At 27.3% G+C, this 12,497-nt stretch overlaps 1 protein-coding gene across 1 annotated transcript; it reads left to right on the top strand.

The window, feature by feature from the left end:
• The first annotated feature begins 3,323 nt into the window (after positions 1 to 3,323).
• LOC120092573 (CBL-interacting serine/threonine-protein kinase 1-like) lies at positions 3,324 to 11,526 on the top strand. The gene is made up of 12 exons (XM_039050699.1): positions 3,324 to 3,546; positions 3,915 to 3,977; positions 5,815 to 5,886; positions 5,965 to 6,072; positions 7,125 to 7,205; positions 7,899 to 8,078; positions 8,463 to 8,678; positions 9,338 to 9,448; positions 9,578 to 9,697; positions 10,318 to 10,383; positions 10,487 to 10,561; positions 11,342 to 11,526. The coding sequence occupies exons 1-12, from the start codon at positions 3,397 to 3,399 to the stop codon at positions 11,402 to 11,404; spliced, it is 1,305 nt and encodes a 434-aa protein (XP_038906627.1). The 5' UTR covers positions 3,324 to 3,396; the 3' UTR covers positions 11,405 to 11,526.
• Positions 11,527 to 12,497: the final 971 nt, after the last annotated feature.

The raw sequence follows: 12,497 nt of genomic DNA, 5'->3' as shown, positions 1-12,497 counted from the left end.
TATTTATATATATATATATATATAATATATATATAATTTTTGTCATTTGTTTAAAAAATATTCTTATAACTTTAAAAGTTGAAAAATATTACTTTTAAATTTTCATAAACATTCCAAAACAACATTGGAATAGAAATTCTTTAAAATTTAAAAACTAAAATGCTTGGCAAATTGTGACCTTAAACGGAATGGTGATCCAAATTTTCGCAACACTATTACAAATCCTAAATTTTCGTCTAAAATTCTAAAAGATTTTTAAACTAAGGGCTATTTTAGATCAATATTGTTATTGAAGGAACTCTTATTCAAGAGTATCTACGAGCAAAAGCGGATCTTTCCAATTCATTGTGACAGAATTTCCACATATACATTCAAATACTAATATGCATTCATAATGCTAAATTATTGTCATGCTCAAAGGAACAATAAATAAGAGATCAAGAGATTATACCAGTTGAAGACTTATTCTTCACAAAAAATTTCGTTTTTGCTGAGACGGTAAGCAATCGCTCAGCAAAACCCAATCGTCTACCTCGAACAGTCTCCACACGAATAGAAGGAAACAGGGACGACACCACCACTCAGAGCCCTCAGTATTTTTGGAGCGACAATCCAAAGGGTGGGCTTTGTTCGAATTTGGTAGAGGGGAGGAGGAAGGGAGATTGTATACAACGATCAAGCAAGTGGAAGATAGGCTCGTCTATCGTATAGACAAAAATGCTTGATCGTTTGGGTGAAGTATACGATCGTGTAGGAAAAGCTAAATGATCGTCTATATGATCGTTTAGTAAGTATCAGACGCTAAACGATCGCTTAGGAAAAGGTAAACGATCGTTTAGTAAATGGCACTCGCGGGTGTAATTATTAAGGGATCGCTCAGCGCTATCATATACGTAAGCGATCGTTCAAGCACTATCGTATAGGCACAGGTTTTGCTAAGTGATGACACTCTTCAACACAATGTCCGTGCATCCAATGCTTAACACACTGTGAGCTATTTAAGCGTCTCAAAGTGATTTTTCAACTTACTCATCCGTTATGAAAAACAGAAGAGACCCCGTCCCATTACCCCTTTAACTGTCCAATTAATAGACAATGACTATAATCACATCATATTCATAACCTATCAATTAGTATCATATATTAATCACAGTATTTTTCCTCCACTAGATATAAATCACATTTATATCCAATTTCCTCTAAATTAATGTATCTCATACATATAGTTAATTATATCATATATAATTAACTAGTTCAATTATATCATACATAATCAAACTCCCTTATGTCAATTTGAATATTGACCCAAAAACTGACTCTCAACTTGTATCCAAGCTACCAAGGGGACCTTATGGACCTATGGCTCGAAGCTCCAACGGTACTGAATAACTGACTAAACTCTTTAGCCACGATATCCACCATCCGTTAACTGTCAAGCATTCCATTAAAGACTGACAATTGAACTCTTCTTACCATAGATATATTTCTATGTCCATTGGATATAACCAATCATCAGTACGATGACCTTTCACAGATGCTCGTAAGTACAGCTGGTCAATTTACCGTTTTGCCCTTGTAGTTACATTTTACTTCTTAAGTACCACTGATCCCTCTAATGAACAATACAACATAGTCATACTATGTGTGAACATCTCTTGGGCCATGAGAAGGTGTGTGGCGCCACATCGTTCAAGCCTTGGGATCAGCACTTAAGAGAGCAACCTACCTACTTACCATTGCTTTGGGGAAGAAGTGAACTCTGAAGCTAAGTTCCCAGCTCCCAAATCAAACGAATTCCCAAAGTGGTAGGTTTGAGTCGGTGCTCTGACCATTCGCACCCATGCAAATTAAAGGACCACCCTCAATGGCAGAAGTTTCCAACTCACTCAGTATTGAGGTCATGTTACCTAAGGTTATTTTAGTGAAGTGAAGTCTCTGTCATAAACGGAGTTATATGACGAGATGTTAACACTTCAAGGTCAAGTATTATCCAAGCTCTTTGTATAGGATGCCTCCGCTCGCATGTCCCTATACGAATGATCAAGATCAAACCATCTGTGATAAGCCACAACACTTATAACTATTCCACAAAGCGGGTCGTACCATTTTGGTTGTACATGTTAAATAAAGACAACCAGGGATATTAAGTTTATTGGTTTGTGGTAAAATAAAAAACATTTAAATGTGCAAAGTCAAGAAGTAAAGTAAATATCATATATATTAGACAAAGTTGTTTAGACACGGGACTTTAGGACACAAACCCTAACAATATAGGTATGTATATTAATTATCTCGGATTTATATTTGAATATACTGAGTAATTAATGTTAAGAAATTAAATAATATATGCGTTTAATTTACCAATTTGAAATACAGAAAACAACATTAGAAAATTATTAATTAAATGTTAGTGAACAAGTGTAGTAATAAATTAAATTTTGTTTAATCACGTAAAAATAAAAAAATAGATAAATATTTTTATATTAAACATTAATTTACTTATTAAAAAAAGTAAAATAAATATAAATGAATTAAAATATTAATAATTAACAATTAGACAAAATAAAATATTAATCGTAAATTTATTAGTTAAAATTTATCAAATCTAAACAAGGTCTTTGAAACAAAGAAAAATGATTTTTTGGTCTCGATCTAGTTTCTATTTAGTCTCTAAATTTCAAAATGTTATACATTTAATACTTAATTTTTGAGATTGGTTTTAATTTAATCCGTAGATTTCAAAATGTTACCATTTTATCCTTGATATTTGAATTTTGTTTCAATTTAGTCCCTAAGTCTCAAGGTTTACACTTTTAATCTCAATTTTTCAATAACTACTTATTTTCTATCTTTTGGAGTCAATTTATGTTAATAAATTAAAAATCGTTAAAAAAATTATAATTAATTAAGTTTCACTATTTTTAAAATTCTAATTATTTTTAATTAATTGATATAAATTGATGCCAATGATTGAAAGTAAGTAATTAATGAAAAAATGAAGTTAAAATTGTAAAATCTTAAAATCAATTGATCAAATTGAAACAAAATTCAAATCAAGACTTAGGTACAAAATTGAAACAAAATTAAAAAAATTAAATGTGTAACATTTTAAAATCTAAAGTCAAAATCTAGGGACCAAACTGTGAAATAAATAACCTTGAATAATTTTGGCATTTAAGAAAGTTTAGGAGTAAGATTGCAATTATGAGAAATATAAAGGTATATTTGAGATAAAAAGAAAAGTATGAGGGCCATATCATAATATGTGGCTACAAGTTAAAGAATCCTCTCTCTCTCTCTCTATATATATATTAATTAATTATATATATTGATCACATAGCACACAACAGAAAAGAAATTATATCAGGAAGAGATCGTCGGCGAGAAGAGAGAAAAATGCGATTGGGAAAGTACGAGCTTGGAAAAACGCTCGGCCATGGCAATTTTGGGAAGGTCAAATTTGCAATTAATTTTGAAACTCAGCAACCTTTTGCTGTCAAAGAAGTTGATAAGACCAAAATTATCCTTCTTAATATCACCCATCAGGTCTTCTAAATTCTTTCTTATTTCATCTTATTCTCATTTTCTTCATTTCCTCTTCTCATGGCAAAATCAAACTTTTTTAATCTAATTTTTCCTAACCAAACTATATCACAAAATGTTGCCTTTTTTTTTTTTTTTTAAAAAAAAATGTCCTTATTTTTTTTCACAATGTAACATTTTACATTTTATAATTTTTTTTTTCAAAACTAAGAAATTTAGAATTTCAATCTTCCTTCAACATTCTAACTAGTTTCCCATGGAAAAGTAGCTTTAAACTTATAATATTAAACTTTTGACAGTAAATCAAATGAGAAAATTCAAGATTTTCTTTTTCTATTTTATATATATTAATTATGTTTTCTTGACTGCAGTTTAAAAGGGAAATACACACCCTCAAACTTCTCAGGCATCCAAATATAGTCAGGCTTCATGAGGTATCCTCTCAAACTCTATTATCCATGAATTTGAAATAAAAATAATCAAATGAAAATTTATTTTTTTAATATTTTAAAATATAGTGATCAATGAAAATCAAATTTAATATTTCGAGAAAAAAAAAACATATATTTTCTTTTTTATATATTAGTTTATTCTACTTTTACCAAAATTTTCGGCGCTATATTTTGAAAATCTTAACCGAAAAGAGCTAGATTGATTTGATTACCGACCGTACCCAAAATATTTTCAATTTTCATCTTTTTTGTTTTTTTTTATAAAAAAAATCTATTATTAATATTATTATAACGTTATCTTATGAAAAAACCAAAATTAAAGAAAGAAAAAACCGGATGGAAATTATTAGTTTGGCCATCTTTTATTTTACTCGTCCATTTTCAACTAAATCCCTATTTAAATTATTATTCTGTTTAATTGATCAGCATTTATGAGTGAATTTATATGTAAGATTATTTAAAAGTAATATGAATTATCATAAAATAACGTTGGAAATGTGGCTGTTTCAATTCCACAAGTTAAGGAGTCTACGTGTCAATATTAATTGCTTTGTAGTGCTTTCTTATCTCGCGTATCACGTTTCGTGAGATGACGTGTGTTGGCTGAAATGCGTGGTGTAAGCCTCTTTATTTATTTTTTTACCCTACCAAAATTTAAAAATTAAAATATTAAAAGTCAAAAATTGCACACCGGCCGCTATATATATATTATTTAAATTTAGGCCCATAGGAAATTTGATTTGATTTGACAACATGGTTTTATGAAAATATGATACATGTGTTTGATTGTAGATTTATAAACTGGAATTTAATTTAGATAATTGTTCAATTTTTTTATAATAATTATTTTGTATGTTATAGAAATTATAATATTAATTTAAATAATTGTTCAACTTATTTATAAATATAACCGAATGTCTAGATATTTTACTATATTTATAAATATTTTCAAACGGTTTTATCATTTTAAATAATTACCTTTATACAGGTGTTTATTTTAATTTCACATAAAATAAATTGTATTTGAAATAATATATTTATTATAATTTTCTCTTTACTTTAATATATTTTTACATTTGAAAATTTCAAATTCAAAATCTAGATATACTAATTAATATATATATATATTCACTATTTAGACGGCAAAATATAGGATTCAGTTAATCTATCAAACTCATATTTGTTGAAGTAAAAACACTCGCAAATATAAAACATAATGTAAATTATCAAAGAGTGTACCACTAATTTTAAATTGTAGGAAAATAAAAATTAAAGGTAAAAGGAAAGAATGGGGAGAGAGTAGAGAGTAAACGTGGAAAAATTATTCAATAAAGTTGCCTACCCTCCTAGCTTCATCGAACATAACTCAATAGATAAGACACAAATTATCATTTGGTTTAATCTCCCACCTTTAATTGTCACTATATTTCGATCACCATTTAATTGAATGAAGTCTAAATGAATTAGTTATCAAAGTAAAAACAACTTAATCAAATGTTCAAATCTCCACTCTCTCATTTGTACTAAAAAGAAAAAGAAAACAAAAACCCTAAATGGATCCAGTGTCACCACTAAAGAAAGAAACCCAAACTTGTAGACCATATGGGTTAACCAAATAGAAAGAAGCCCAAATTGATCAATTGGACAACTTAAGAAAGATGCCCAAATCCAATCGATCCAATAACTTGTACTTTTTATTTTTATTTTTATTTAAATTTTAAAATTTAAATTTTGTTTTTGGGCAAAACCATTTATTTTTTATTTGTTATTTTTAATTTTTTAAACTCAATAGTGAATACTTGTTTACAAATGCACGCAGGTGTTGGCTAGTAAAAGCAAAATTTACATGGTTCTCGAGTACGTGAACGGCGGAGAATTATTTGATACAATCGTAAGATATATATCTTTAACTTAATTAATTTATATATGCATGATTCTCATTTATTTCATTTTGTGCATTATGATTTAGGCGTCTAAGGGAAAGCTATCAGAAGCTCAAGGTAGAAAAATCTTCCAACAGTTAGTTGATGGTGTGAGTTACTGCCATAAGAAAGGCGTTTACCATAGAGATCTCAAGGTAAAAAAAAAAAAAAAAAGAAAATAAAAGAAGAAAGAAGTTAATCTAAAGCATGCGATTTAATAATAGAAGTAACTTTTTAGCAAGTCATTTTGGTTTGATTTAATCAGTCCTCTATCTCTGATCTGTACATCTCAAATACTTCAAAAAGTTTTATTTTTAACTTTTAATTTTGAAATTTATTTTGAATTAAACATTTCCTCGATGATTTTTTTATATGTGAAATTTGGATGAAAATTGAAGTAGAACCAATAACGTCTGAAAATCTAGAAAACATATCTAACATGATTTACAACATTAGTCACATAAATTGATACATCTTTTGAGATGAAATAAATAATAAGAACAATAATTTTAGTCTTCTATACAGTTATAATCGTAAATAATATCACCAATACTTTGTATTTTCATATATCATTGATTTTAATGGATTTTTTTTTTTGGAATGACGAACTTGTTGAAGAGTAAAAAATAAAAATTTTCAAAATCTAAACTGGACATCTGCACTATTTTTTTGGGGCTACTCTTTGGAACCTATGGTTGGAAAAGAACAATCGTATTTTAAAAAATTCTGGGAAATCTATCGTGTTTTAGTGGGATGGTGTTTTATTTTTTGCTGCTTCATAGTGCTCTAGATCTACTTTATTCAATAGTTACGTTGTATCAACCATTTCTCTAAACTGGAAGGCTTTTATCTAAGTCTATTCCTCTTTTGGTTTCGAGTTTGCCTAGCTTCACTATGTACATTTCTTTTGTGATTAATGTATCATCTCTACTTTTGGTTTGAAGTACGATAATGGTGTTATAGATGTATCAAGCTAGTTGAGATATTCTGATGCATTTACTGATCCATTATTCTATTAATATCTCGTTTGAAAAAAACTAAACTGGACATAAGAGTATCATTTTATATAGTTTAACAATGATTTTTATTTTAATTATGAATCAATATTATGGTTTAAACGAGTATTTTCGTGACTAAGAAAATCTTTTTTTTTTTTTTTTTTTTTTTTCAAAGGAAATTCATGGTTTTGTTGGAAACGTATGTGCAGCTGGAGAACATACTTGTTGATGCCAAGGGAAACGTTAAGATAACTGACTTTGGGTTAAGTGCTTTACCCGAACATTTTAGGGTAAGTACAAAAATGTTAGTCTTTGTTGAAAGCTTTAATTTATTGTTCTACGTATAAAGGGTTAGTATCAAATAAGTATGACATTCCATCTCAAAATCAATTGAGAATAACAAAAGTAACTCATAGATCTTATAAAAATCAGGAAGTGTTTTGATTTTTTTTTCAATATGAGATTAAGTTTTTGAGAAATCAATCAAATCTCAAATCGTCGCAATTTTCTAAGTTAGCAAATATTTTCTAACACATTTTTTTATATCATATACTTGATTTAATTTCACTAAAAAATGAAAAACAGTTGTCAAACACATTTTGTTTTCGTTTCGTTTTTAGCTTTTAAAAAATTAGAAAAAAGAAAAAAAAACGAAAACATTAGCATACGGTCCTATATATGCTATTATTATTAAAAGTATGATAATTATAGTGGATAACACTTTTAAAATGTTGCTTTACACTTAATTATTAGTTTTAAAACTAATAATTAAGTATATAGCAACGTTTTAAAAATATTGCAAATATAACAAAATCTACTTGTGATAAACCATATCGTTGATAGCTTCTATTAGTTGTAAACTCTACGACAAACTCCTATCAACGATATAGTTTGATAGACTTCATGAGTTTAATTTATATTTTTTGCATTGTATTATACCTGTTAATACTTGCTATATTTGCAACTGTTTCGTTAATATAAAGGGTGATGGTTTGCTTCACACAACCTGTGGAAGCCCAAACTATGTAGCACCAGAGATTCTTGCAAACAGAGGGTATGATGGTGCAGCCTCAGATATATGGTCTTGTGGTGTTATCTTGTTTGTAATTCTCACCGGATCACTTCCTTTCGATGATAGAAATTTGTCTGTTCTTTATCATAAGGTAATTAATTCTCAATAGTTTTAATCCATTTTAGTTAAATTATCCGTCATAATATCTCATTTTGCAAAGTGTTTAGGAAAAAAAAAAATCTTTTTGTTCCTGAATTTTCATTGGAGTTAGTTTGAAACGATGATTTAGTTTCTAGTCTATCAATTTTAATACGTAACAATTTATTGTTTTGTTCTACAAAATTTTGTAAATTTAATAAAATTTCTTACCTATATTGATCGATAAATTTGTTAAAGATGATCGATTATATTTACAAAAAACTACTAATATTAAATCGTTTTTAGAAGTTTAGGGATCAAAAGTTTTTCTTTTACCATCATTATTTTTGTTCTTGTCTCAAAGATCATTTGGCTGAGTGTTAGTTGAAAATTTCAGATTTTGAAAGGAGAAATTTATCTACCCAAGTGGCTGTCACAAGGAGCCAAAAATTTGATAAGAAGGATTCTTGATCCAAACCCTATTTCTAGGATAACTATGGCTTCTATCAAAATGGATGATTGGTTTAGAAAGGACTATCATCCAGCCTACCTTGATGAAGAAGAGGAAGATATATACACTAATGAAGCTGTGGTCTTCCCAATGCATCAAGTGGTAAGCCCTCAATTTAGACATGTTATCGAAGAAGTTGTGACGATGTGATCGATAATTTTGAACGGTTGAATATATTAGAAAGAAACTGCAAAAATGTTAAAATATTATTTTGATCTAAGCTTTGTTTTTTATACTTTTAAAACGTCAATTTTGATTCATATATATACTTTTACCTTTGATTCATTTTAGTCTCTATACTTTCAAAATGTATGTTTTGGTGACTTTGAAAAGATGACGCTTTGGTCCATTTCTTTATATTTTCATTTTCATTTGAAATTTTAACATGACACCCTTTCATTTACTAAATTTCTTAAAAGGCTATTATAAATTTGCATTAAACTGGTTTTCATTGCATATAAAATTTGTGTTAAAATAAAGCTCAAAATTGTCAATTTTTAAAAGTATGTAATCAAAAGAGAGACCATTTTGAATGGAACAAAAATTGAAAGTACGGAGACTAAAATAAATTATTTTGAAAGTACAAGAATCGAAGAACTAAAATCAACCAAAATAGTTTTTAAACCAATTATAAAAGTATCTCGAATATGCATATCTAATTATTCAAAATATCTAAATTTTCAAATTTATCTCTAACGATTATTAGATACCACGACGACGTTAACTAATTTTGACGCGTGGCATTTTTTTTGTTTGGGTAGCCATCTTATCTTGGGGAAAAGAGTTCAGAGTCTCCTACTACTACTATAAATGCATTTCAACTGATTGGAATGTCCTCATGCTTAGACCTTTCAGGTTTCTTTGAGAAAGAGGTGAGCATCAAATGAGAAATAATTAATTACTATATTCATTATGTGCCATTATTTAATTTTTAGAGTTCTAAGAATTAATCCATTCTATTATTGTTTTAATTAACTAATTAACTATGATATATATGTTAGGACATTACTGAGAGGAAGATCAGATTTACAACCAACCACTCTACAAAAGAACATATACTCAACAGGATGGAGGATCTTGTAACAGACATGGGCTTTCTTGTCCATAAGAAAGAAGGAAGGGTAATTTTTAACTATTTTCTGATTTTTTTTAAAATTTTTAATCATTTTTTTAAAATAAAAAATTGCCACTTAGATTGAGTGACAATTTTTTATTGGGTGCAGGATGGGTTACACAATAGATGAGTGTATCCCTGCACCTAAGTAGTTTTCATTTTTTCTTTTCCTATCCTCTTTATGATGACATGTTTTGACTGTCATTAGTAGACAAAAATTACATATTTTATGTCAACAAAAATATAAACATTTATTGATAGTTTATAAGTGTCAATATATGTATTTTTAAATTTATAGTTAATTTTAAAATGTGGATAAATAAAAGTTTGATTGACCGTTTTTTGTCACAAACGTCAACTAAACAAAAAGTTCATACGTCGATTTAGGCCAAATTTGTGGTAAAATACATTTGACATTATTTGTTTGAATGTTGACAAAGTATTAGACTTGGGAATGTGGCAATGATTTGAAACGAGAAAACGGGTGATTTAACTCAAATGAGTTAGAAAATTGAGACTATTATTGTTTTGTTTAGTTGATGAAGTTAAAAAGAAACTTTTGAAGTTATTTCTCCAAATAAACTCTCAAGTATATAGCTGTGTGTTTGTGTGGTATATCCTTTTCAGTTGAAAGTAATGAGAGAACATCAAGGTGAAAATGGTGTGTCCAGCATACTCTCTATATCAGCAGAGGTAATTTAATTTTTTTCTCTGCGAATTTTTTAAAAAATTAGTTTTATTTAAACAAATAATATATCAAATAATTATGGATTAATTGGTATGTAAATATTTGCAGGTTTTTGAGATAAGTCCATCACTATTTGTTGTAGAATTAAGAAAGTTGCATGGAGATTCATCTTCATATAGACAGGTCCCCTTCTTTTATGATCTATTCCTTACACGTCATATTTGATAATTATATGATATTTAATTTTTAGTTTTTGTAAAGTAAGTTTATAAACATTATTTTTATTTATACTTTTTTTTTCTTTTTGTTTTAAACACGATTTAAAAAAAATTTAAAAGTATAAATCAAATGGTTATCAAACGAAATCTTAGACCACGTTTGGTAACCGTATTTTGTTTTTGGTTTTTGAAGATTGTTTCTTTTCTATTTCTTACAATGATTTGTAAATACAATGGTTGAATTCTTGGTCAAATTCCAAAACAGAAAAAAAGAACAAATTTTAAATTTTTAAAAGCTACATATTTTAGTTTTTAAAATTTGGCTTTGTTTTTTAAATCATTGGTAAAAAGTAGATAACAAAGAAGAAATTTGGAGGTGGAAATAGTGTCTATATACTTCATTTTCAAAAACAAAAAACAAAAAATGAAATGATTATCAAACACGACCTTAATTTTTGGTTTTTTATTTTTAAAAATTAAGCTTATTAAAGTAGTGTTAAGTTTTTTTCTTTTGATATAGGATTTCAAAATCTTACCAATTTTTTAAAACTAACAAAAAAAAAAAAAATTCTAGCTTTTGTTTTTGAAATAAGAATAAAATTTTAAATATTTTCTAATGGAAAGAAATGGTAAGAAAATAAATCCAAACTTTTGGAAAATAGAAAACTAAAAATGAAATATCGTAACTAATCGAAGCTTTTTCAACCTAAGAGACCTCTAAAGATTATGTTATTATAACGTGCAGTTGTGTAAAATATTATCCAGTGATTTGGGTATCCCCTCCAGCCAAGACTCGGTGATGACATAGAAACTCCGGAGATCTTTATATATATATATTTTTATTTTGTGGGATAGGAGAGAAATTGTAATTTTAATTATGAAATTGGTGAGAATATTTATCAATAAAGTTGGCGGGTTTGTGATGTTGAATCTCCATCCTTCGATTTTCAAAATATACTTTTTATTTTTTTATTTTTTTAGTATTCAAATTTGTTAGAACACTCTAAAATTTTAAATATAAGTTTTTAGTACCCAAATTTTTAAGAATTGATTTAAAATGTCATTAAAGTATTTTTTTATTCTATATAATTATATATGACAATGAAGTTTAAAAAATAATTTTAGAAATAATAGGTATTTAAAAAAAATTATTTATCTAATTTAAAATGATGATAAAATTATTGTCAAGACATTTTGAACTTAATTTTAAAAACTCGGAGATTAAAGATTTTTTTTTTTTTTTTTTTTTTTTGAGAATTTAAGGACCAAATACATTTATTCTAAAATATTTGATGATTAAAATGCATGTTTTGAAATTTAAGTGACCAAAATCTCATATTCTTTAAAATTTGGGACTAAAAAGGGTAATTTTTCCATAAATTTATTAGATTTTTAAAATTAAATCTTATTTACACATTTTGTACTTTAATGGGCCATTTGGCTGAAAATTTTGTTCACATATAACAGGAATAAGGTGTTTGAGAAATAAAGATAAATATGTTTGGTGTGTCAACTTCAAATTTAAAATATGGAGGTTGATGGATATTTATGAAAATATTGTTAAAAAAGCATTTTACATAGTACATATATATTCCTTTTTTAAATGAGTTTAAATATTTATTATACATATCACATTCACATTAATTACATTTTCAATAGAAAAAGAAAGCAAAGTTTTGCTTGTTGATTATTTTTATTTTTCATGATTTTTTTATATTGTAATTGAAATTATCAATGATATCTTGACATGTCAATAAAAAATTTAATACCACGGGCACCTTAGAATAAGATGATCATAGTTTCTTCTCTCTTGCATGCACGCTAGTATTCTATAAAAAAAAATAATAAAATAAAATAAAAACTTTCAACCTACTTTTTCATTTCTAACTACTTTTTCGTAA

This window comes from Benincasa hispida, chromosome 12, assembly GCF_009727055.1.
Source record: "Benincasa hispida cultivar B227 chromosome 12, ASM972705v1, whole genome shotgun sequence".
Taxonomy (NCBI): Eukaryota; Viridiplantae; Streptophyta; class Magnoliopsida; order Cucurbitales; family Cucurbitaceae; genus Benincasa; species Benincasa hispida.
This window is presented reverse-complemented; position numbering and strand designations above follow the sequence as displayed.

Coding starts and splice junctions, on each gene's coding strand:
- LOC120092573 (XM_039050699.1), top strand. CDS start 3,397: ATGCGATTGGGAAAGTACGAGCTTGGAAAAACGCTCGGCCATGGCAAT. Junction 3,547..3,914: donor TTCTTAATATCACCCATCAG/GTCTTCTAAATT, acceptor TCTTGACTGCAG/TTTAAAAGGGAAATACACAC. Junction 8,679..9,337: donor TCTTCCCAATGCATCAAGTG/GTAAGCCCTCAA, acceptor TTGTTTGGGTAG/CCATCTTATCTTGGGGAAAA.